At 39.8% G+C, this 25,193-nt stretch overlaps 1 protein-coding gene across 1 annotated transcript; it reads right to left on the bottom strand.

Annotated features, from left to right (window-relative positions):
• Positions 1–605: 605 nt before the first annotated feature.
• CPAP (centrosome assembly and centriole elongation protein) lies at positions 606–18,884 on the bottom strand (the record flags this gene model as incomplete). The annotated part of the gene is made up of 16 exons (XM_082014219.1): positions 606–1,890; positions 2,493–2,613; positions 2,708–2,792; positions 2,903–3,043; positions 3,152–3,250; positions 3,960–4,057; positions 6,196–6,295; positions 6,905–7,144; positions 7,773–7,938; positions 8,782–8,914; positions 10,350–11,991; positions 12,288–12,393; positions 13,953–14,085; positions 15,260–15,490; positions 16,296–16,419; positions 18,462–18,884. 16 exons carry the CDS (start codon positions 18,882–18,884, stop codon positions 1,698–1,700), a joined length of 4,035 nt encoding a protein of 1,344 aa, XP_081870345.1. The 3' UTR covers positions 606–1,697.
• Between the last annotated feature and the right edge of the window lie 6,309 nt (positions 18,885–25,193).

Raw genomic sequence — 25,193 nt, 5'->3', positions numbered from 1 at the left:
TCAAGTACCAGAGTCTGGGAAGGGAATAACAGTTGGGGGTGAGGCAGTGTTACAATCTTTGTTCTGGAACATGTTTGCATTGCTGCTGTTTTCTGTTTTCAGTCATGATGAGATGGATCTGTTTTGGGTGTCTTGCACCTGCTTCCTACTCCTGGAGCTGCAGTGTTCATTTGAAAGTGTTCGAATAAACAGGAGCTTGCTCAGCACACAGCTGAAAGCTTGTTTTCCTTTACTGCTATACTATGTAAGGTTTGATGTCTTTCTATTGTACTGGTATAGTATATCCTTTACATTTAAAGCCCAGCCTCTTTCAGTCATTATCAAGGAAAAAGAAAACATACACAATGTAGACTCCACAACCTCTCTGGGCAGCCAGTTCCAGTGCTCAGTCACCCTCACAGTAAAAAAGGAGGCTCCTGTGTTTTAGTTTGTGCCCATGCACACATACACTTATGCACCTCTCATCCCTCAAGATCACATAAAAGCAAGCATACAAAACTTCCCTCAGTAGCACTGCTCAGGCATGCTGCAAGGGGAGCTAGCTTGTTTCTGCTAGCAGTGGAGGATCCTTTCACAGTTTTAGTACACATTCTGGTGTTAATCAGACATGCTATATGCTGTTGCAGATACCCTATAGAGCTGTCGTGCTTACCTTCAAAATGTGTTTCTTTTCCTGACTTAAAAAAAAAAATGTTTAGCAACCATCTTGAAAGGGACTTGGCCCCAAATTACATAAGATCTGCTGTTTAAGATTGCCAGAAAGGCCAGGACCTGCCTAGCCACCCCACCAAGCAACATCTAGTTCTGAGTCAGCATAGTTGCCACTACTGTAAGTTGATCTACCCCTTGAGTAAAAAGGGCACAGTAATACAGAGCTTGCTTCCACTGAGGAGAAAGGGGAGGCAGGGGGACGCAACAACATGACAAGAGGAAGAAAGCAAGTATCTTCTGCTGTGCAAGAGAATGAAACTTTTGCTTGTAGATACTGCAGAATTTTAAAAGATGTCAGCTTAACCAATGCCTGTTAGGTGGAAGAATTTGATGAGATGGCTTCTGTTGATTTCTGGTGTTTCCTCCCACATGTCGGAGTAGCTTGGAGAATGAACCTGCCCCAGAGTCTCACCTGTCCTAGCCTTATGAATATAGAAGGGCAGTGTGCAGAACAGAGTTTGGGGTCTGCTAATGCTGTTGCCTCCTAACTGTGAGATTAAGAAAAAAATAAGATTATGAAAGAAAAAAAATAGCCTAAGGCTAACTGAAAAGGAATGCTGCCATTCACTCACTTAAGAGAAAGTCAAGCAATAAGTAAACTGATACCCAGACTGTTAAATCTGGCTGCCTGCAGCAGCACAACTTTTTACCTTGGATTGAAGAATCTTCTCTCAGATGTCTAAAATAAGGTAATCTACAGCTGTTTGATGAATTTTCACTGACAGCTGATTTAAAAAACACCCTTTTAAACCACACATGACAGCATACTGAACCAATAAACTGCTTCTGAAAAGTAGAAATTAGGAAAAAAATCAGAAAAAGCACTGATGGTGTAACACCCGCTGAAAAATAAGTTTATTTCAGGGAAACTATAAACAGTATATACACAACAAGCTTAAAGGGGTTTCTCTTCTTGTTTGTTTCCTTGACAGGAATATACATTATTTTTGCTGATGTGCCAATGCTTCTAACAGTTTTGACTGTACCTACAACTTAGTGTCCATGATAATGTTGCCATCCTTGTCTTTGACTCTTACTCTCCCAGAGATGTACTTTGTTTCCTGCTGTCCATTAATGTACACAGTCTTGACAGTACCATCTGGATACTCCCGTCTCTTGAACTGTGATGTGTGTAGTTCTCTTTGGCCATTATTGAACTCTATAGTTTTGCTTCCATCTCTGCATTAAAAAAATTCAGAGAAGTATTTTTATTAAAAAAACAACACTGTAAGGACTATACATAGGCTTAAGATTAATCTCAGAATGAACATTAAATATGCAAGCTTAAATGAAGGAAGAACTTAAAATACAGTATTTGTTAAATATCATCCCACCTGGTTGGTACTCAAAAACCTGTTTCTGCAAAACTGACATAACTGCTTTATAGTTGAGAGCCTCTACTGCACTTTCTCTGCACTAAATCCATTGCTGCAACAGTCCAAGAAAAGTTCAAGACTTAATGTTTTGAGTGCTATCAGTTTAGTTGGTGCAGCAAGCAGGTCTGACATCTAAGTTCTCACACATTCTCTAGATTATGCACAAGTCAGAAAAATCTCTCAGGTTAGAGTATGAGAAAATATACATGGGCATTCAGTCTTTTCTTCTCCAAGCTAAAAAAAAAAAAAACACAACTTCATGCAGTAAAATACATGTTCACAGTACACTATATTCAAATGTAAACTTCTAGAAATAAATCTGTCACCATGTACTGCCTCTATCAGTGAGCCCCAGCTGCTCCGTTCCCATCAACAGGCTAGAGTACCTGAAAAAGTAAAGCTTACCGCTGAATACGAACAATGGTACCATCTGGAAAGATACTTTCTTCTTGCCCATCCGTAAATAAATTTTTAATAGTTTGATCAGGGAAGGTAATTTCTTTCTTGCCATCAGGATAATGCTTCTCTGAAATGTATTTTGAGACAATATACTTATTACGTAAATACAGGTGTATATACATGGGCAGCAATCTTGAGGGTTGGTTGGGTTGGATGATTACCTATTTGTCCATTTGAAAACTGCAAGATCTCTAAGCCATCAGTGTATGTAGTATGTGTAGTCTTTGCATCAGCATAATAATAAATCTGCAGAAAAAAGTTTAGATTTAACATAACTAGTGAGAAACCTTATGTGTCTGTACACGTGTGCATAAATAAGTATGTATAGAAAAATACAGAAGATTTAGGATACATACCACTGTTTGATCAGGCATAACCTGCTTCACATCCCCATTGAAGAAAGTTATAGTTATAGTCTTCCCATCAGAACCCACTTTTTTCCATGTCCCATTCGGGAAAAATATGAGGTGACAGCCATTTTTCAAAACCTTTTCAACCTAATGAGTATATCACAGAGATGTCAGTATTGAGCCATCACACTCACATTCTCACTCTTTCACAACAGCTCTCTTGTGGAATTTCAGAGTGCAGAGCTCTCATTTTACCTTTCCATCAGGATAAGCAGTTTCTCTCTGTATCTCTTCACTGCCCTTATGTGCTGGTCCAGATGGTAGTGACACATGAGCTTCATTAGGAGCAGTGTCCTGAAATGACAACCATCACCTAAGCATAAAGTCAAATCAAGCTTTTTCTTTGTACATTTTTTTTTTTCCTAGCCTGACAGGTATTGTAGGAAACAAGGAGCACCAGGGGAGGAAGACAAATATAGGAAGGCATAAACACAACCTGGGTTTTATGCAACTCTAGTATAATTCAAGTGACAGGACAGTCTGAGACTTGGCAATAATTGGTTGTCTGTGGTCAGCTGTAGTCTGGACTGAAGTGGAATTCAGTGTTGTGTTGTAGTATGGTGCTGAACTGCCTTAAGTCATCCACATCAAGGTATGAAATAGTTGATGAAGTTTCATAAAATCTGAATGCTACCAACAGCAATTAATGTAAGAATTAATTCAACTATTTACAAGATTCTTGCACAGTTTCCCTACATGGAGCATATAAACATCCATCTTTTCCCCCCCTCTTTCAAAAGGTAAAACATTTTGCAAAATTCAAGGGAGCAGGAGATGACTATTTTATTTTCTGAATGTTGCAACACCTAGACACAGGTAAAACATTCTGCATTGACTACTACACAGCCATTTCCTGGTATGACAATAAAATTGCAATTGAAGAGCTAGCAGTTGAGTCAACAGCTTCCCCGGTCACCCTCCAGATAGTCAAGTACAAGTAGCTATTGTTTTGGTTTGGGTTTTCCCTCCCCCCTTAAAAATCTAATCAAGATACAGGACTTACTACCATAAAAGTCCTAGAAGAATCTTCTAGTGCCGTCACTGTCTCAGAGTTGCTTCTGTCACTAGGAGGTGCTGATGCAGGTGTTCTAGAAAGCTTTCCTACTCAGATACATGTAATAAAGTTAATTAGGACAGCAAAATTGAAGTACAGGTTAAGTGTTACAATTATATACAAGGTCAAGTTGTACAAGACACCTACATTTAAATGCAGTAACAGCTTTCAGTTTCATTTAGGAAAAGAATCAGCATAAGCCAGCTCCCTTAGGTATGTCGTTGCTTCATGTGTCAGCAGTAAGCCACAACTGAAGAATCACTGCAACAGGCATAATACTTGCATTTTCCCATTTCATTTCTGTAGATTTACAAAGGAATTTCCTCCCACCAAGGGATCTAGATAACATTGTTAGTTATGCCTTATAATAAATAAAAGCAGACAAATGTAACCTTTCAACAGGAACCGACTGGCAGACTTTTCCCTTGTCTCTCGTAGCATGCCAGAAAGATTACCAAAATAAAATTGGCAAGGGCTTCAGTTCTGGAACATACTCTTCTAACAGAACACATCATGGTTGCTTGAGCTGTCAGAGGTGTCAAAAAAGTATCCTCCAGTTACTTTCCATATGTGATTATTCATCAGGAAGGGGTATAGCTGCCAACAGCATTTGCTCCTGTGAACAAGGAACACCCGCTCGGGCATCGCCCATATGATTACAGATCCCTTCCACAGAAGAGACACAGCAGTTCCAATGCTATCAACATAGTCATGGAATCATAGAATAGTTTGGGTTGGTAGGGACCTACAAAGGTCATCTAGTCCAACACCTCTGCAATGAACAGGGACATATTCAGCTACAGCAGGTTGCTCAGAGCCCCGTCCAACCTGACCTGGAATGTTTCCAGGGATGGGGCACCTACCACCTCCCTGGGTAACCTATGCCAGTGGTTCACCACCCTCAGTGTGAAAAATTTCTTCCTTATATCTAGCCTAAATCTACCGTCTTTTTGTTTAAAACCATTACCCCTGGTCCTGTTGCAAAAGGCCCTGCTAAAAAGTCTGTCCTCATCTTTCTTCTAAGCCCCCTTTAAGTACCGGAAGGCTGCAATAAGGTCTCCCTGGAGTCTTCTCTTCTCCAGGCTGAACATCTCTAACTCTCTCAGCCTGTCCTCAGAGGAGAGGTGTTCCATCCCTCTGATCATTTTTGTGGCCCTGCTCTGGACCCTCTTCAACAGGTCTATGTCTTCCCTGTGCTGAGGGCTCCAGAGCTGGATGCAGGACTGCAGGTGGGGTCTCACCAGAGCAGAGTAGAGGGGCAGAAGCACCTCCCTCGGCCTGCTGGCCACGCTGCTTTGGATGCAGCCCAGGAGACGGTTGTTAGCCTTCTGGGCTGCGAGTGCACACTGACAGCTCACATCCATCTTTTCATCCCCCGGTACCCCCAAGTCCTTCTTGGCAAGGCTGCTCTCAATCCCTTCATCCCCCAGCCTGTACTGAGACCAGGGGTTGCCCCGACCGAGGTGCTGGACCCTGCCCTTGGCCTTGTTGAACCTCAGGAGGTTCACACGGGCCCATTCCTCAAGCTTGTCCAGGTCCCTCTGGATGGTATCCCATCCCTCAGGCATGTCAGCCGCACCACTTGGGTTGGTGTCATCTGCAAACTTGCTGAGGGTGCCCTCAATCCCACTATGTCATTGGTGAAGACATTAAAGAGTACTGGTCCTAATAAGGACCCCTGAGGGATACCACTCATCACCGATCTCCACCTGGACATTGAGCCATTGACCACTACCCTCTGCATGCAACCATCCAACCAATTCCTCATGCACCCAACAGTCCACCCATCAAATAGGTATCTCTCCAATTTAGAGAGAAGGATATTGTGGGGGACCATGTTAAAGGCCTTACAGAAGTCCAGACAGACGACATTGGTAGCTCTTTCCTTAGTCATCTAATTAACATCTGCAGCTTGGAGAACATCAACAATGAATGCCATTTTGGATTACAAAATGCAGCTTCTGATATGCTCCAGACCATGAAACATGACCAGAAGACCAGAATGGTCTCATTACAGCTTTGTCCAGAATCTTAACCTGGGAAGTATTTATCCATATGCTGAAGTCCATTACAACTATTCTCTATCTACTTTTGAGATAGTGATGCACTCTTTTTAGTAAAAGCAAAAATCCACATTTTCTTTTAAAAAGTTAACAGAATTCTCCAATTAGACAAACATTTATACCTTTTGTCTGGGAATAACTTCTGCCATTTATCTTGCTGCACTTCTGTACTGGATGAAGCAGAGATGCAGTTTGACTTTTTGGGCCTCTATTTGGTAGACACTAAAAGAAAGGAAGTTGTTTGTGGTTTACATGACATTTATTCATAACTGTTCATACAGTGGCAACAAAATTTATGCACCATGTGCAGTGAAATTTACTGGAAACTTTCTTCACAAACTATACATTTTTGAGATTTAGTCAGCGGAAGGGCTTGAGTGATGTAGCCCAAGCTATACTTTGGAACTCTTCCTCTGCTGCCTCGCTACCAACAACTGCGGAATGTTAATTTGGTATGAGCAATCCAGAATAACAGTTACAGTTTCAAAACTAAATATAACTACTTTAGACAATGCTGAACTGCCTGGTTTGCCTGGCTGATCCTTAAGGAGCAGAAGTTAACAGGTTAGATCCCATCTATGATGTTTCTCTTAAGTGCATCATTTTGAATTTCTAAGATGAGTTCCTCAGCAGAATAGGTGCTGCACATTGTGAACATTCACATTTGGAAAGAGTGTGACATTAACAAAATTCTGTGTCTGTCACCATTAGTGGAGTCACAAGATTATTAAATTAAAAGTAAACATCTAAGTTATTGGATTCCAAGTTTATGATCCCAAACTGAAGAGTATTGACACAGATGAATGCAAAACACCAAGATTAATAACTTACAGATTCTGCTCTTTTTAGAGTCATAACAGAATTTTCTGTTTTCCTCCTGGTTCCAGCAGCTTCTACTTTCTTCCAGGCTTCTAGACGAAACCTCTCCATAATTTTGACTTCCTCTTTCAGCTCCATATTCTCATTTACTAAAGCTTCTATTTGATCTTTCAGGCGTCGATGGGTGGTTGACCATTTTGCCTCTTTTCGTTTTAAATCTTCCTGTAACTCTGCAATCTGCTGTTTTAAAGCCTTAGAGAAATACATGTTTATAAATTAAAGCCTGTTCATTTTTTAATATATTAAAGGATTTTAATGTTCTAAAAACAATACAAGCACACACACAAAAAAAAAGATTAGCTTAATGGGACAGAGGGTGAAAGGCAGAAGTTTTCTTCCTGAAAGAGATACTATATACTTTAGACTACCAACTTTATAAGCTCAATCACAGGAAGTGTCTAAAATAATAACAAAATGTAACTCTACATTTACTATACAAGAGTTATAGACAGAATAAAACTCAAATACAGTTCTAGTCTGCATTTTGCATTATTTTGTATCCACTACCATCAATAAAAACTAACAAGTTAATATTAACTACAGTAGTTTCGTATCAAAGTTGAAGATCATTCTACCATAGTCATGAGCAGTTTTTAGTATGGAAATGCAACAAAAAGTTTTGCTCATCAGGGGGTTTTGCCTTAGAACCAAACAACATTGTGAAGCCTGTAGTTCCTTCCTCAATTAGGCCATGTATACTAACAGTTCCCGTCTTAAAATCACTCGCAGCCTTTCAATTAGGTTAGAATTTAGTTCTCGACTGCCTTTAAGTGAACTTAATTGTTCCTGTGTGGACTAGAAGAATAATATACTTCTATACCTGAATTTCATCACGTTCTTTTTTATCAGGAATTGCTCTAGCTTCTGTGGTATATTTTTCAAAAACTTTACGCTCCTTTTGCAGTTTTTTCATTTCCTTTTTTTTATATTCTTCTATTTCAGCCAGTTCTTGGGCTTTCTGCTGTTGAAAGTCTGCAATTTCTTTCCTATAATTATGAAACAAAGCTGTTGTTTTAACCCCAAACTACTTCAAATCTGGATTTTAAGGAATAAAATGAAGACTCAGAATTTTGTAGTCACCGATTCCAATCCAGCATCTGTTACCCCCAGGAAGACTTACCTATAAATGGTTTTACTTATTTAAGGAGTAAGAATTGTACATACAGCTAGTGTTTGAAGTTCAACAATTTCTATTTTTATATCTTCTAGTCACAGAAGTTATCCTGAATTTAACAAAGATTTGGTTAAAATCTTACAACATTCTTCAAAGCAGAAGAATACCATTCCCCAAACAGCACCAGGGAAAAGAATCTGGTGGTCATAAATTAAAACACTGGAAACAGCATCATGTTGTTGGCTAAATGAAGCAAAAGTGACTTTGGTAGGAATAAGTGTGCCACATTTAAGTGACCAGAGGTAATTATTCTATATGTTGCTTGTAAGTCCTCCAGTTCAAATTAAAATATTCTCAGTTTGTACACACGAAAACATTCAATCCAAAGGAAGAGTATCAATCATGTTAGCATGGACATCAGTGTTGCAAGACAGATTTAGGACTGTGTTATCACTCAAAACAAAAGTACACAAATTCTCCCAAGTATAGCCTTTAAGGATAACATATTAAACTAGCAGGGGTTAATATTATCATTTGTGTGTGAGTAATAATTACAGTTTAATAGATACATAGAGCAACAACCAGTTTCTTGACCTGTCTCCACTGTAACTGAAAGACATCAATTATTTACTTGTGCTGTTGATAACTGGACATTACGATAGTCTGGGACATACTATGTAACTGAATGCACCAAAATGTTTCAATTCAAAATTACCTGATATTTGCCAAGGCATGCTCTCTTTCTTCACGGAGTTTAGTTAGAGTTGTGTTTTCAGCTCTGAATCTCTCTATTTCAGCTTCCAATTCAGTAAGTCTCTCTCTCAGTACCTGGGATGGAACAGTGTTTCCTGTTGAAGAATAGACAGAGGCAAGTCATCTAAGCTGCATCCATAAGACTACAGTAAACAATTATTACACACCAGTTAAAAAAAAAAAATAATTAAAAATCAAGTTATATTATTTTAGAGATATTAGTCATATTGCAGAAATATTCTACTATTCAAATAACACAGAAGTGACATTTTAAAGCACTCTGCACTATTTACTCAAGTACCTCAAATATTGAGTATATCTATCATCTTTCTAGAACTACATATATCATTAGGAATTGGAATGTGAAGTGCTTTCACATCAAGCTAGAGAAATGAAATGAATGCATAAGGGCCAAGCATCAAACAGGAAAGTTTATGGTTGTAAGTTTTTCCAAGTTTTATTCACACCAAAGTCTGCTCATACATTTCACATCAGTGATGGGTATTGCAGAGGCCGATAATAGGATTTGTGGGCTTTTTTGCCATCCCAGTTTCCTGTTCAGTCACTGCTTAGCACTCCCAGGGTTTTAATAGTCTGCTTCTGAATATGCAACAGAAAAGCCTAAATACTGATGTTGCAGTGTAGGTAGTTGCCTCATCCACCCTTAAATACTCTGAGATTCAGTAAAAACCTTACCCCTCTTCCTGCAAACATGTAGCAGGGATCTTCAGACAACCCTACAAAAATCAATTCTCCACAAAACTATAAGCAAAAGAAGCAGCTTTCATATGAACTTCTCTTATTAAACCTAAACAAAATCCTAAATACTCTGGAGCAGAGTTTGAAACCAAGATCTCACCACCTTACAGAGAACAGACTTAAATGCCAGGGCCAGGCTATGCTATCATGCTTTCACTGAACAACTGCATTTTTAACGATCTCACATAAATGCCACAGCTTCAACAGGAGCTTTTAGAGGCATTTCTTCCCCAGACTATAACCATATGGTCGAAATCAACTTGAGCAAAGCAGAAGAATGTTTCCCATATTCCATGTGAATTCTCTAGATACTGTACTACTGTCAGAAAATACGGGTAAGGCTGCCGCCTCCTTATAGTTTATAAGGAGAATAAGCTAACCGAACAGTGCATAGCATTACCCTACTGTGGTGTAAATGTACACTGTAGCAGAAAGGGAGGAACCACTTCATTTTCGGCATGCCTTTAACACTTTACTTGAGTTGGAAACAGCGATCAAGCAGCTCAGGATCAGGTTAGTTCAATGAGTTGGTCTGACAGAAAACTAGCCTCCAGGAAAAAAAAAAGTTTTCACTGATTGTACTCATTCTGCAAGCTGTGTAATTGTTAGATCTGGCACCAGACACACAACCAGGAGAGGAGATGAAAGGTGAGAATAGGGCCATTCCCTGCAGCAGAAGTCTGTACTTACACCCTTTGGTGTAGTGTCAGATTGCAGCTTCAGTGTTAGAAGGAAAGACTTGTAATATATGTCACGTTCAACGTTTCTTACCAGTTGCTGTTCTCTCACCTCCTGGCTCCTGTTCCACATTTGATTTGATTTCGTGCTCTGAATGACAGCCTGCCTTCTGTTTCGGTTTCAGTGAAGGAAACAGTTTCATCATCAGGTTTGAGACAGGAGGTCCACTTGAATCACTGTCCACTGCAGACTCTTCGGACATTTCATCTCCTCTCTTTGAGGCAACTTTTCTCTTTATGGCTTTATCAGGGACAGTTGTATCATTCTTAATAGAAAAGTCCATATGTAAAGGTATTTCAGTATATTTTTCAGGTAAATCACTGTTAACATAGTTTTCATCAAGATCACTCCATGTTCTTTCATCATCAAACTCAAACTTACTCCTACTTATACAAGACATGCTTCTCCGATGGTCTGAAGCTTTTCTAATCTTTTGCTTTGACAGTGCATTGCAATCTTTGTCTGACAAGCCAAGGTCAGCATCTCCATTTTTGCTTTCTTTGCTGATGTCTGTTACAGAACTTCCATAATCAATAAATTCTGGATTGCTTTCTCTATGGCTCATAAAGGATGTCTTAGCATCTTCATTTTCATGCTTTAATGTGGTCTCAAATTCACTCTCAGTGTCTGTAGTAGTATCATCACTGCCCTCACCCTTATCTTCATTTACAATCCATTGATTACTTTTTAAAGCAGGAGCTGCTGTCATGGAAGAAGCTGAAAATATTACACTGTCCATTTTATTCAATGGATCCTTCATTCTAAAAGCTGTTCCTGAATTTGAGACTGTATGCATAACCACTCTATCATGTATATTTCCCTGTGTCATACAGTCTGCCTTTTTATTTTTCTTATTTATAAGATCAACAGCCAGCGCCTTTACTTGCTGTTGTTTTCCCTTGATAGGGGTAGAAGACATTCTACGGCCTTTTAAAGTTTGCTGATCTTGATCTAAGATCCTTTGCACAAATGAGGAATTACTTGAAAAAGATATTTCATCTGCAGCTTGTTCTAGAAACAAAAATTCATCTAATTCTAGATTCTCTTTTTCTTTTTCTTTTTCCCAGTTTTCCAGCTTTTTCTGAAATGAAACTTCAAAAGACAGTTCTGGATCTTTTACAGGGTGACCTATAGGACTTCTAGGATTAGAAAAGGCACTGGCCACCTCAGAAGACAACTGAGGCTTTTCTGTGCCAGGTAACATGTTTCCAACTTTGCCAGTGTTAGACTCAGCAAATTCTACTACATTCTCTTTATTTTCTATCTTGTTGTTAATTTCTGATGGGAAAGAATCTCTTATCTGTCCATCATGGTTTTTTCCTCGTTGCAATCCTGTTTCTAATGGTGAGATATTTTTTCCATTGCGATTCCCGAGTACCAGGTTCTTCTGAATAGGGCAATGTTTTGCTTTACCAGGGTGGTTATATTTTTCACATGGTACAAAAGGGTTCTCAGAAACCAGTTCTTTCCCAGGAGGCATAGTTCTCTTCTGTATTTGCAATCTGTCCACTTTAATAACATTTCTGTCATCTGAAGCCCTTTGTTGAAGTTTGAGGGTGTTTTCTCCAACTTCTGTAATTTTAGATTTGGCATTAGTGAATCTTGCTAAGCCTTCTCCTCTTTTCAGGAAGGGTCGTTTGATCACTGGTTTTTGAATGGCTGATCCATTTGTGTCCTGAAAACAGTTAAGGAAAAGTAAAACATGAAGTGTTAAAAAGCCCCTTACACAGTTTGAAGATTTCTTCAAATAAACCCCACATATGAGTAGGAATTTATAGTATATTTCTACTGGATTTCTAAAGACATCTTAAGTGAAATATTTGGGGCTTATTGTTTTATTTTTAAGGATGTGAATATTGCATTCAGTGTTAGCTTTTGATGCTAGAATCTTCCTAGTACATTTTTAAAGCACCTATCACATCTTGGCACAACATATAAAGAACAAAGTTTAAAAAAAAACAAACAAACAACCTGTAACTTCTGGGTTTGCTCCAGACGCTGCTCTTCTAGTTGTATCTGTTCTTCCAGGAATTCTTCAAATGTCTGTTTCTTCTCCTGAATCGTAGCTTTAATAGGTCTAGTGTAATTTAAAAAAAAAAAAAAATTCACATCTTGCATTTCTACATAAAATAACTGTGTTTAATGTCACTGCTACTCAAAGACTTAAGGTGTAATTACATAGAAGATAACAAATTATGAGCTACTTTCATCATTAAGTGTCAAAGTTAACCTGAAAAAATGCATTCTAACACTAATTGTTTATCTTTTGAGAAATGGTTTATCAAATCCCTGCTATAGTACACGTCTGAAAGATACCATATGCAGGTTTTGCTGTTTCTTCTTTCACTGCTTTTCTCAATGACCTTTTCTTCTGCCCAGATCACCAAACTTTCACTCGCATTTTAGTCATACTGCCAATTTCTATGGTATCACCTTTCTACTCAGTAATGCTACTGAGATCATGTTCCTTACCTCCTCTTTTGATACTCCTTCTCCTGCACAGACCCTGTACTGGGTCTGGCTGGGATGGAGTAAGCTTTCTTCATAACAGTCCATATGGTGCTGTGTTTTGGATTTGTGACTACAACAGTGTTGATAATACCAATGTTTTAGCTATTACCGAACACTACCTGCAGACAATCAAAGCTTTCTTCGGTTTTTTGTGGTGCTCCCCACTCTGCCAGCAAGTGGGCTGCTGATAGGCAAGAGGCCGAGAGGGGACACAGCCAGAACAGCTGACCCAAATTGACCAAAGGCATATTCCATGCCATATAACATTATGTTCAGCAGTAACAACTGGGGGCGTGGTCTTCCAAAAGTAGCTGTTGCTCAAAGACCAAGTGGGCATCGGTCTGCTTGTAGGAGGTGGAGAGTGACAGCCTTTGCATCACTTGAGTTCTTTCTCTCTTTCTTTTGCTGATTAAACTGCTTTTATCTGAATGCACAAGTTTTCAAGTTTGCCCCTCCGATACCATTACCCATTCTGCTCTGGGGGACAGAGTGAGCGAGCGGCTGGGTAGGTGCTTATTTGCTGCCTGGGCTCAACCCACCGCAGCCTGGAACAAGTATTTCTTGCTTTTGTGATGACCCAGCAGACAAGGCAGAGCTTTAAAAAAATGCCAGCTGCTACTTTGATTCTATCAACTCCACAAACAAAGCTTCTACCATACATGAGAAGGCTTCTGCCACAAGCTCTATTATTACTTCTTCACCATATACAGTTGTTTAAACAAACGTAACTCCTGATAATAAACTAAAAAGTCACAACCTTACACTCCTCCTTTACATTACAACTTTTTTCATTTAACAGTGGATAGGAGGTTGTAATAAATCCAATTGGGAACAGTAATTCTAACTCCTTATATACTAAGCCTATACTAAAACGTGCTTCTAAACTATCATTATCCCAGGTTGCACACAACTCTACAGCCAATACACAACATAACATCTTTCACAACATAAGCAATTTCAAGCCAGGGCCTCTCTCCCTACAGGTCTCCACAGTACCTAGCAAAATGGAATCCTGGGTTGAGAATGCTATACAAATTGAGAGTATCAGACACTTTCAGTCAGGACTCAAAATTCAACCAAACTTGTGTTATTTGATAAAAGCTGCATAATAATGGTCTGAATTACCTTTCCTCTGTATTAGCCCACAAATGTTTTCCTCTGCTGGAATTTTCAGCGACATCTGCACTTTCCACACATAAAGGATCTTCACTCTCCATTAGTATTTCCATCTTTTGTTCTGGACACCACATGTTTTTTCCTAGGAAATTAATAGAAAATGTTTTTCCTCCCCAACAACAAGTTTTCAGCTCATACTTTAAGCAGCATTCAAGTGAGATTAAAACCAAAAGGGAGCTTCATGGTGATGTAGTCTGAATTCCTGCATAAAGTAGTCCTAAGATTTCCCCAAATTAATTCTTACTTGAATTTGAGCTTTCTTTTTAAAGGAACATCCAATTACGTACTAAAAATTTTCCACAGATATTAAATAACCCATTCTGATTGTTCATCATCTTTGCTATTTTTAATTTATGACTTAAAAATAACTGAACAAATTTAGATTTCTGCTATACTGAAGAGCTCTCTTATCAAGCTTCTGTCTCCCATGTACATATGCATATATTAAGATCAATTTATCCTTTCACATCCTCTTAGACCAAGACCTCTGATTAAAAGCTTTAAAGCTGGTATGAAGTATGATGAAATGAATCTCATACTTTTTCCCCAAAACAGGTTTTCACCAACCTTATTAAATTGCTAGATTAAAACCAAAACCACTATTCCAGTCATAGCAGCACAGTAGTCATGCCGGTGCCAATGGTAAAACTGAGAAGAGGAAAGATAAAGAGCTCCAGTGCATCGCTTCTGATGTACAAATAATTTTTAGTCCTATGATGGGATCTCTTTGTCAACCCATCTTGATTCCTAATTCCAGTTCAGTTACTAATCTTCACAACAGAGCTGGTCTGAAGACATTCTGTATCCTTGGATAGATTGTTATTTTCCATTTGCTACATTAAAATGTGGGTACAGTTCAGCCCAAATAATTCCGCTATCCAGTATGTGTCATTACTTACTGTTTTCCCAGTCTTTATCATACATAAGCTTTAACAGTAAAGGTTATATTTTTTTCCTAAAACAGACAAGCATTTCATACAGACAGAAGAACGTACTTTTTTCCCCTCATGCTGCTTTTAACAAAACCCACATGGACACTGAGGTCTGTATGCTGTCAGTAAAGCAACCAACAAATCAAGTAAACCAACACTTGTATAAAATGTTCACAATAAGTAGTAGAAAATTACCCTCAATAACTACAAGGGGAAAAAAAAACCACCACACACCAAGTTACCTTTCTATAAATGACTAACCAGTAATATATTTGTCTTCCTCGTTTTTCAAACAATTCTGCATTTTCAGAGGTACAGCCCAACCTTGCTTCTCACAGGCAGACACTCCTGAAAGAGCATTCTTCAAAGATGAGGTGCATTCTTTGTTGTTTAACTTTTGTAAAAAATCACTGTCTTGTGTATGTGGAGAAACAATCGGAGCATAAGCTCCATCAAAGATATTCTGATATCCAGATGATGGCAGTTGGTGTAAAGTTGTTAAGCCTGCTGAATGCCCAGGTCTTAGCTTTTGACTTTCAGCCATTAGAGTATAGCCTTTAAATTAAAAGAAAAAAGTGTCTGTCATTGTATACGTATTACAACACCACTGTTCCACAGAAGAGAAATGGCACTAAAGGGCAAGACTGATCACCCAGCCTCCATCCTTATGTTACTGTTCAAGAATAAATGATTAGGCAATCTGGATTTTGTTCTCCTAAGGCTAATTCATTTTCTCAGGTAGGCAGAGTGAAAGAAAGATGATCATTTAAGTCACGTTGGACTGATACTGCCAACAGGACAAAACACCCCCCGCTCAAGTCTAAAAGCTTTTTCCAGCCCAGCACTATCCCCTCCTTTTGCACATAGCAAATGATACCAGAAAACTGATACAGGTTACAAGTGTTTTTCAATAGAGATCAGCTCCCTAGACTAGTTCAGTTCATCACCTGAACAAATTCGTGCTTTGTAAGCACAAACAAGGAGGGACCATTTCATTTGGACACAGTGATAACTTAAGGTAATCGAAAGTATTGTGAGAAACAGCTAATCAGAAAGGAAAGCAACTGTCTGTTTTACACTGCCTTTTGTATTTAAAATATGTTCTTCAAAACAAGGGCTCCCATCATAGCACATATTAATCAAGTTACAATTACAGCCAGCCTTTTATAAAAGAAGGATAGTATCCCTTTTATAGTAGTACTCAACTTTCAGGCACTGAAGCGATGCAGCACTTATCTTTGACTAATCGAGTAGTCTTAAGATGAAGAACACGGAATACACTTTCCGATTTTAACTGGAAAATGAGTAAACTGAAGAATTTAATCTCAAAGTACATCATATGCTTTCTTTCTCAACTTACCAAGAACTGCTGTGTGGCCAGATACCATACTAAGTAGCTTCTGCTGCTCTTCCATTAGCCTTTGAAGTTGCTCCATCTGTTGTTTCTTTAGCTGTTCCTGTTTCTGTTGTTGCAATTCCTTCAGCTTTTCAAACAAAAACATATATGTATTAGAGGTTAGGTTTACTTAAAATGTACCGCAGGATTAGAGTCATCAAAACAACAGATATTTTTTGTTTTAAAGATGTTCCATTAGGTAAGTGTAACATGAAGGAAATTAAGAAAATGAAATGCTATGCTAAACAAAATTTCTGTTTTTTCAATCTATGAATGCACATGCTATTTCCAGTTTGCCCAATTAACAGTTCCACTGGTCTTTAATTGACCAATCTGCAAACAATAGGAATCAGAACACTCATTTCTACTGCATGGGAAAAACATTCAAATTCTGCTCTTTTAACATTAACTTCTACTATGCTGTGTTTTTATTAAAATGTGAAATACTTCATCATAATTAAAGCTTTAGAAAAAGTGTGGGTTGCTTTTTTTTTTCCTCTCCAAGATCTCACTTACAGTGAACAGTACTGATACAAAGGACCAAGAGAGGGGAAAAAGAGCATCGGAGAACATTAAGGCTCATGAAGCTGCCTGAAAAAAAGAATTAAAATACTGATTAAATTCAGTAATCCAGTCTTCATTTTCCTGTGTAGAAGGAGTCCTTGGCCCTGCCTCAAGACCAGCCTCAAGGGCCATATGAAGGCAGGGCATTCTGTACCCTACCAAACCACAGCAACTGGTGGTGGGCCTCCATGACCACCTCTGTATCTCCAACACATGCATATGTGCTAGCTCCAGCTCCTCCAAAGGAAAGACAAGAAGCCTGATGAAATCCTTCCATAGATCAACAATTGGACCACACCTGTCATCTAACAGGTAAGAAGAGTTTCCCTTGAATTCTTCTGGTAGTCCCTTAAAATTCTAGTGAGAACAGAAGTAAGGCGCTATGCAAGTAGAAGCTGTGAGCTAATGATCAAGAGCCAAAGATCACCTAAGTCTCATCTCCAACGTCTTCACTTAATTTATTAAAATCATCCTTCTACCTGTTCTGATAATAATATCCTCAGAAAAGCAAACTGAAAAAAACCCTCACACATCCAAAACTACATTCAACATTGCAAGCATCAGATTTATTTTTTTTATAATGTATTAGATTGTCTATAACTTTCTAAGACAGGAGACTTAACAATTCCTCTTCAGATACTGTTAAACCAGCTAATATCTGTCATTTAGCCACTGTTTGATACTGCTGACCATACTGAAAAAGTGAATAAATATTTTCCTATCATGTAAAATAGAGGAGAAGGCTTTTATAGTACCAGATAAGTTGTGGAATTCTACTCTAGAGACTCTCACACACACCTCACTTGAGTGAAGAGACATAGGCATTTGTGCTGAGGTAGCTGCTGGCAAAGCAGACAAGGAGGTGAGTTCTTAATCCTTAACAGCAAGATCTATTAAAGTGCCTCTGAACACTTTCAGCTAACACAAATTATGTCTAGTAATTGGGAAGAACTACAAGCAAACATATGGCCAGTTACAGTGGATTAACTGACATGCTTGCATTGGAAAAAAACATTTAATAACATCACAGTGTTGTAATTCCTGGCCTTTTTATCCCAATGTCTTGGATACTTCATCACATTCAACACCAATATCTCTCTTCATCCAAACAGAACCAGGTATATGGGTGTACACACCTGCTTTGAGAACTAACAGAAGATGTTGCTGTAAATACAACAACTTCACCACTTTGTGAGTATCTCTGGTGAAGTACTACCACTGTAATGACCAGCACCCCATTTCCATAGCTTGACATGAAGAAACAACAGAACACTAAAACTGTGTGCATCTTTCCAGGTTAAAAGGTTTTGAGAACAAGTGCACTGCCACTGAATCAAATTTCATTTTAAACTGGAACCTGTGCCAGCTGGAAACAATGGAAGTTTCACTCTCAATAACTGCACATCATGAGGAGGACACCAATTTTTATGCACACAAAACTGTGACTTAGGACTTGCTGTGTTCTATACATTGCAAAGAGTTTACTTACTTCCAGGTAAGACAAATCACATGCAGGAACAAAGTATATCTTAACTGATGTATGTCAAGGAATTCTAGAACTTTTACCTGTTCAAGCTTTTGTAAGAGTGGATCACTGTGATCAGATTTATTCTGACCATCCACTTCACCATGGACAAAGTCTGTTTTAGAGGTTTCTATGTTACACACTGCTGCTGGAAAAGATGTTTCAGTGGTATATTGCTGTAGTGTACAAGAGCTGCCAGGCTCTTCACACAAGGAGTCATCGCTTACAGAACGGCTATCTGAAAGATGCAACACTTCAGCAGGGAAAGCTGTGATGTTTTCAGGTCCAGGTAACAAGTTTTCTTTGCTGATTTTCAAACCGGTGAAACTAGGATCTAGTAAGACTCCAGCACGGGAACTATCGGACATCCAATGTGCAATGAAGTTCTGTTCACTACTCAGATCTTCAACAGTTGGCATCTTGTAAATTGTACTCCAATTTATTTGCTGATGTAGCATTAACATAACAATATTACATTATGCAGTGTTAGGATAGCAAAACTTTCAAAGTTCCAGGTATTCGGTATGGATGATTACCTACTTGTAGCACCTAGAAGTTAAGCAGATAAACAAAATAATAAATCTACAGTAACAGATTCCCAGTGAAAGAAAGTTACTCTCTTATAACCAGCCTAGTGTATTTATCAAAATAAGTCACAATCTACTTTTCCCTAGGCAATAGAAACAATTTAGACAACTAGTAACAAACACTTTCCTTGAAGGAAGTCAACATAATCCAACTTGTAATCTTATTATTCATTTCAGTGCAACTAATATTATCTCAAATATTACAAAGCTGTGTATAATATTCTCTCCAGTAGTACAGAGAGGGATTCAGAACTTTAAGTGCCTGCAACAAAAGAAGAAAGGTGATTTAAGGAGTTGAAAGAGAGACTTCCTGCACAGGACCTTCATATTAATGCAAAATTTCAAATATGTCCATCTAAATACAAACATTTTACTGCACATATTTCAACATAGCTCTTATAATTTTTGTGTCTTCCTTCATTTCTCATGGAAACTCTACAACCATGCTGCCTGTTAGCCTCTTCCTGCCAACCAGCTTCTTTTTTTAAAATCCATCCCCAAAAAAGCTTGAAGACTGCAACAATTTCAGTGACAACCAAATTCCTGCAAGTGTCGTAAATCATGAATGAATTCAGGTAGATAGGAAACCCAAAGCAATTTCCTCACTTAGGAAGAGCAAGAGACAGAACTGCTGCTGCTGACGATGTGGCAGCAAGACCTGACCACTCAGCCCTGCTACCTCAAAGTAGTCCCAGGGCAACTAACTCCCTGCCTGTGCATGTGGTGTGTCACGGGGAATACAGAGAAAGAAGGGGCCAGCAGCCAAAGGACAGACAACCACAGCAGCCCAGGCTCAACAGTCTGCTGATCAGGATAGAACTCCTTACAGCTTCCTTGTTCCCAGAGATCAATTCCTGCCAGCTCTCGCTTAATTTACCTGCTGTAAAAGGGCTTACACGTTCAACCAAAGTTTGAGACTGTGACTAGGAGAAACAGCGAAATTCCCTTAGAAAAATGTTTTTTAACTGCCTTCTGTTTTGAAGCGCAGTTCCCAGCGAGGTACAGAACCCTGCATAGGCAAATTCAAGCCTACCGGGTTCACACACCATTTTTCCTGTCACCTTTTGGAGACCCTTGCGAGGCAGCCTGCCCGCTTATAGCTTCCCCTAAAGTCTAAGGGCAGCAGCACCTTCGTGCCAACCGAAAGAGCCAGCAGCGCTGAAGCTGACCCGTCCCAGGAAGACGAGGGGATCCCCCTCAAAGGTCGCCCGTGGGGAGACCAGCACAGCCACGCTCAGCCGAGCCGAGAGGCCAGGCCCGGCGCCTTCCTTCGCCCCACGGACACCGCAACGCCCTCACAGAAGACGCCCCAAGCGCGCCGCCAGCTCTCGCCGCTCCCCCGGCCCCGAAACACCCGCACCGCGATAGCTCCGACCCGCGGTCCCTCACAGGTACCGGGGCGGCAGCGCCGGCGTCGCTCCTCAGACCGCCTCCACAACAACGCTCCACTCAAGCCACCACCCCTCTCCTTCTATTACAAACCTGCCGCCATCGCACAGCCTCCTGGCGCCACAGGCTAGACACCGCCCCAGCGCCGGGCATATTGGGAGTTGTAGTCCCAAGCCACGAGCCTCCCTCTCCCAGCTGCGAGGCCGTGCTTCGGCGCTCGAACTACAGCTCCCAAGAGCCTCAGCGGCGAAAAGGCCGTTGATGGGTATCAACAGTGCAGTAGTCGCCGCGGCCCGGGTTCCTGCCCGGGGCTGTAAAGGGCGGGAAGGGGGGGCGGGGATCGAGGTTGGAGGGGTTTCTTTCAGGCAGTTGGGCCTGACCTTCGCTCCTGAGGACAGCCCGCAGGTGGAGACGGCTCACGGGTTCTTCCCGCGTTGCTGTTGGTGGCCCTTTTGGGAGACGGGGGTTCTCCTCGGGCAGCGCCGCTCCCGAAGAGCCGGAAGGCCGTGTCCGCGCCCTGCTCTTCAGCGGCTACCTCGGCGTGGTGTGCGAGGCGATTCCGGTCTAGTGAGCGGCCCGCAGGCCTTTCAGGGTGCGGGGTTTTCTGCAGGGGTGAGGCTTTGGCCTTTTAGCGTGCTTTTATTGCGGCTTGTTATACCCTTTTAAATCTTTAAATAGCTGCAGTAAGGGAGATAGGTGGGTAAAAAGCATCCCCTGGCTTTCTGACATTTTGTGCTTTAGGCATACTCTGTCCTTTTCCTCTGAACTCCAGTAAGTGGCAGACTGTCACCCTCCAAAAACTTGTGGTACTTTGCAGGCTGTGACCTGTTTTTGCAGCTGTTCTGGGCAGGTACAAAATCGAGCTCTAGGCTGTATAAAACCAGGGCAGCCCTTTCAGTTGCCTACTGCTAGTTTTATTTTCCGCTGTTGCTTTCTACAGATCCACAGGGCTCTTTCTGCTAAACTTTCTATCATCTTTCCCGCACTTCGATTTTGTCAGTTATGAATATATCGTCTATGTGATTGTCCTCAGGCTGGATTCTGCATTAGCAGTGAGAAGCTATTGTGCTAGAAAATACAAAGATTTGTACTCATGCTTTTTTAAAGCACAACATAGCACTTAGACCCTTTGACACCTTTAGTAGGAAAATATAGTAGAGGTTTGTTTTCGGTTTACCTACACACTGAAGGCCTTACAGGACTACAGATTATTCATGGTCTATTCTTGGACAATAAAAATAATATTTCTGGCTCCTTCTCTGTGCTAAAAATATAATCCATTGCTAACGGCAGTGTTGAATTTGCGGTTTGATCATGAACTACAAGTTTGTGTGAAATCCTTTTGAGGCTCTTGGGGCCTTACGGATCTCCACCAACCTAAATTAAAATTGCCAGAATTAAACCAGTGGTAATTGTTAGTAGTTCCACTTTGCATAGCTTCCGTATCTAGTGCTGCAACAAGATGGTATTCCAGTTACAAAAGTGGTATCAGCAGTTAGTTAATTCTCAACACACAGATTAAATACAATAGTTTTCTATTATGATTTTGAATTTTGGAAATTTTGCCATTCAAAAAGAGTAAAGCCAAACACTGCTAAAATTCCTTGAGAAGTTTGGTTCCCTAGGGAAATAGGGAAAAAGTGGTAGTATTCATCAACAATGAAAGAGAATAAAATCTTCAGTCAAGGGAGAGAAAAACTTCTGGGGACAGACTTTGAACAGGTTTTAACTCAATTTCCTGCTCTCTGTCAGGTATTCCAAAGTTCACTTGTGCTTTAACAGCAGCAATTTCCTTTTCCTTCCAAGTGCAGCGAGGGTTACTGTTCTGTATTGTGCAGTAGACTGCGCTTTGCTTGGTTTATTTATTTGACTGGGTTGCTGTCCCTTTGGGCATTTTACAGGGAGGTATGAGTGTGCCCTAAGCCCTTCCTACTTAGAACACCCAGGCTCTCCAGTTGGACCTTACACTGTTGGGGAAGCAGGAAGATCCTTCAGGGAAGGCAGCTGCCTGAGCAGGTGAGTGTAAACGATTTTGCTCCGTCAAAACGTAGAGAGAGGAGTAGGATCAGGGGTTATTTAATACCTTTTGTGCTGGGAACAGAGAAGGGGTGGTGCCTTTGCAGAAAAACTTGTGGGAAATAAATCCCTCAAGTTTATGCATTTCTTTCTGCTTACTGGCTGACCTACAGTTTATTTACAGACAGTTCTTGCAATAATTTTTTTCTCAATTCCTAGCAGCTTTGCTTTCATAAGGAAATGTAATATAAAATACTTTTGTGGTTTTGCACCACATGTAGATACCAATTTCAGTTGCTTTCCGGATGAGTTGTAGATGTATAGGCAGGGCTGATGCTTGCAATAGGTTGTATGTATTTCATTGCCTTCTGATAAACTTTTTGTTTTGGCTGTGCAAATAATGTTCATTATTTCCTGAGGAGACAACTTCTGGCGATACTTTAGCAGTAACCAGAATCTGCTTTGGAGAATATGTTGAGAAAACTAGTCCACACAGAGCTGTAGTGAAGGGGGAGGCAGCGCCCACATCTATACTGTGGTTATTAAAGGAAGCCTTTGGCCATGGCACATTTGCCCATATATATGCCTCAAATTAATCTGTCTGGTTTATGACAAGATTCAGAATAAAGTTGATAAAAGCTGTTTAAAATAAGACTTTATACCACAAAGTAGAGCTTCTTAAAGGTACAGTTTCCCACAGAGCCAAGTTAGAATGAGACTGCATTGTAAAAGTTTTTTATCATCTCAGATAACATAGTATCTTGTGAAATACAGAGAGTTGTTTTTTTGTGTGAGCAGAGAGTACTTTTATGCTGAAAGCACTGCTAATGCCATAAAAACCAAAAAAAAGCCACAAAATATAGGTATATAAAGACTTCATGTGTCCTTTGATCGGCTGCCTGCCTGACATAAATGCATGTTATTATCATTACAGAGTTGCCAGTTTTGTCAGATGTACAGTTCAGTAGATGATTTGGGCCCTTCTTATAGATCACCTTTCTGATATAAAATTACACAGACTTGTATAAAATTGTGTCTCATAGTGTTGATTTCCCAGGTTTTCATGAAACCCAAAATTCAAATGCATTATGTTGCTCTGTCTCCTAAACTAACTACTTCTTATTTGTTACTCGTAATTTAAGTTATTCCACGGTAGTTGGCCATCTGGTTCCTTTTTTACTGCACCTAAGTACAACTTTACTTGCATACATTGGAAATCTAATAGGCCATAGAATAAGAGAACATGTTCCTTAAATGTAGTATAGGTAACATACTCTAAATCCCACCCCAAAATTACCTCAGGCTAGTGTGTTTTGGGTTTTTTTTCATCTGAAACCTTATCCTAATCATCTGCTCTAGACTTGGATCTTCATAAATTAATCAAACAATAATCTTATATTAGATTGTGAAGTGCTGTTGTCAGTGCCATTTAAACATGTCCTCTGCATTGCTACTGTCTTTTGGTTTATTCTCTCTCCATGCTACAGTGGAATCTTTCTGCAGGGTTGGTGGTGTTGACCTTGTAAAGGCTTAGGTGTGATTTGACCAGTACTAATTTTTAAGCCAGAAGAACCTATGGAGTAATTAAATTCTTTTGGTTTAGTCCTAAGAAACTAGTAAAGAAACTGTTCTAATAAATGTTTCCTCATTTGCACATAGTGCAGAAAAATGTGAAGTGGTAAATGAACACAAGTAGTTTAAACAGCATCTGCTTTCCTTTTCGCAGTCTTTAATGTAGGTGTTGTTTATTTATAGAAGTAGGGTAGAAACTTAATCATAATTTGCAGTCTGTGTGGGAACACTCATGAAGTTGGAGAAAGGTCATTTTTGCTCCAAATGGCCTCCCCAAGAGAGAGGGCACTTAATATCAGACATTTTTGGCTAATGCATGAACTGCTTTCCTTTCACATTATCCTTAATTTCAAACAAGCAATTTCTTATTTGTTCTGCTTCATCATGTCAGTTCAGGATGAATTTGGAGAGGCCAAGTATTCTAGAATGTCAGTTTTGTCCAGTTATCACTCACATAAAATTATTTGGCCTTAAGTCACTGTGAAAAATTTATACCATCAAGTAGCTTTTCCAGAAATACAAATAGAGTAAAAACTAAGTCTTTACCAGTGACAATGACCCTAACCTTCTGGATGAGATATGGACATGGTGTACTGGGATCCAAAGGATTATGGGTAAAAAGAATTTATGACCTGAATATTTTGTTTTACAAGCATATGTTCTGTTCTTGCTAGTTACTGTAGCATTAACAGTGTATCTCCAGTAGTTTGACTTGAAGCAGCAATGCAATTTTAAACCAAATCTTTTGGCTGTCAAGAGCTGCCTTATGTTGCTTAAGTTCTCAAAGTGGTTTTGAGGTGTACCATCTGAATGCCCTTCAGAGAAAACTAAACTGGGTGCTGTGCTTCAAATAAGCTTAGTGGGTGCGTTGGTTTTGGCTTCTGTCTGAACCCACTCAGTCATAAAGGCCCTCTAGCTTGCACTTAATGCTCATTTGCCACTGACAGGCTCTGAAACCCTAGAAAGCATGTGACATGCTGAGGAGCTCGTATGCTATATAAAGAGCTCAGTGCTCTGTATAGTGTTCTCATTCACACTGTAATTATCATGCTCCATGCTCATCAGTTTTCAAAATAACTTTACACTCATAGACATTCAGGAAAATACACATTGATGATGCATTTTAATCCCTTACGCCAGACGCTGCCTTTATACTTTGTTGTCATAAATTCTACTCGGGTTTAAATAAAACTTTCCCAGCCTCTCCTA

Source organism: Phaethon aethereus, assembly GCF_964289735.1.
Source record: "Phaethon aethereus genome assembly, chromosome: 1".
Classification (NCBI taxonomy): Eukaryota; Metazoa; Chordata; class Aves; order Phaethontiformes; family Phaethontidae; genus Phaethon; species Phaethon aethereus.
This window is presented reverse-complemented; position numbering and strand designations above follow the sequence as displayed.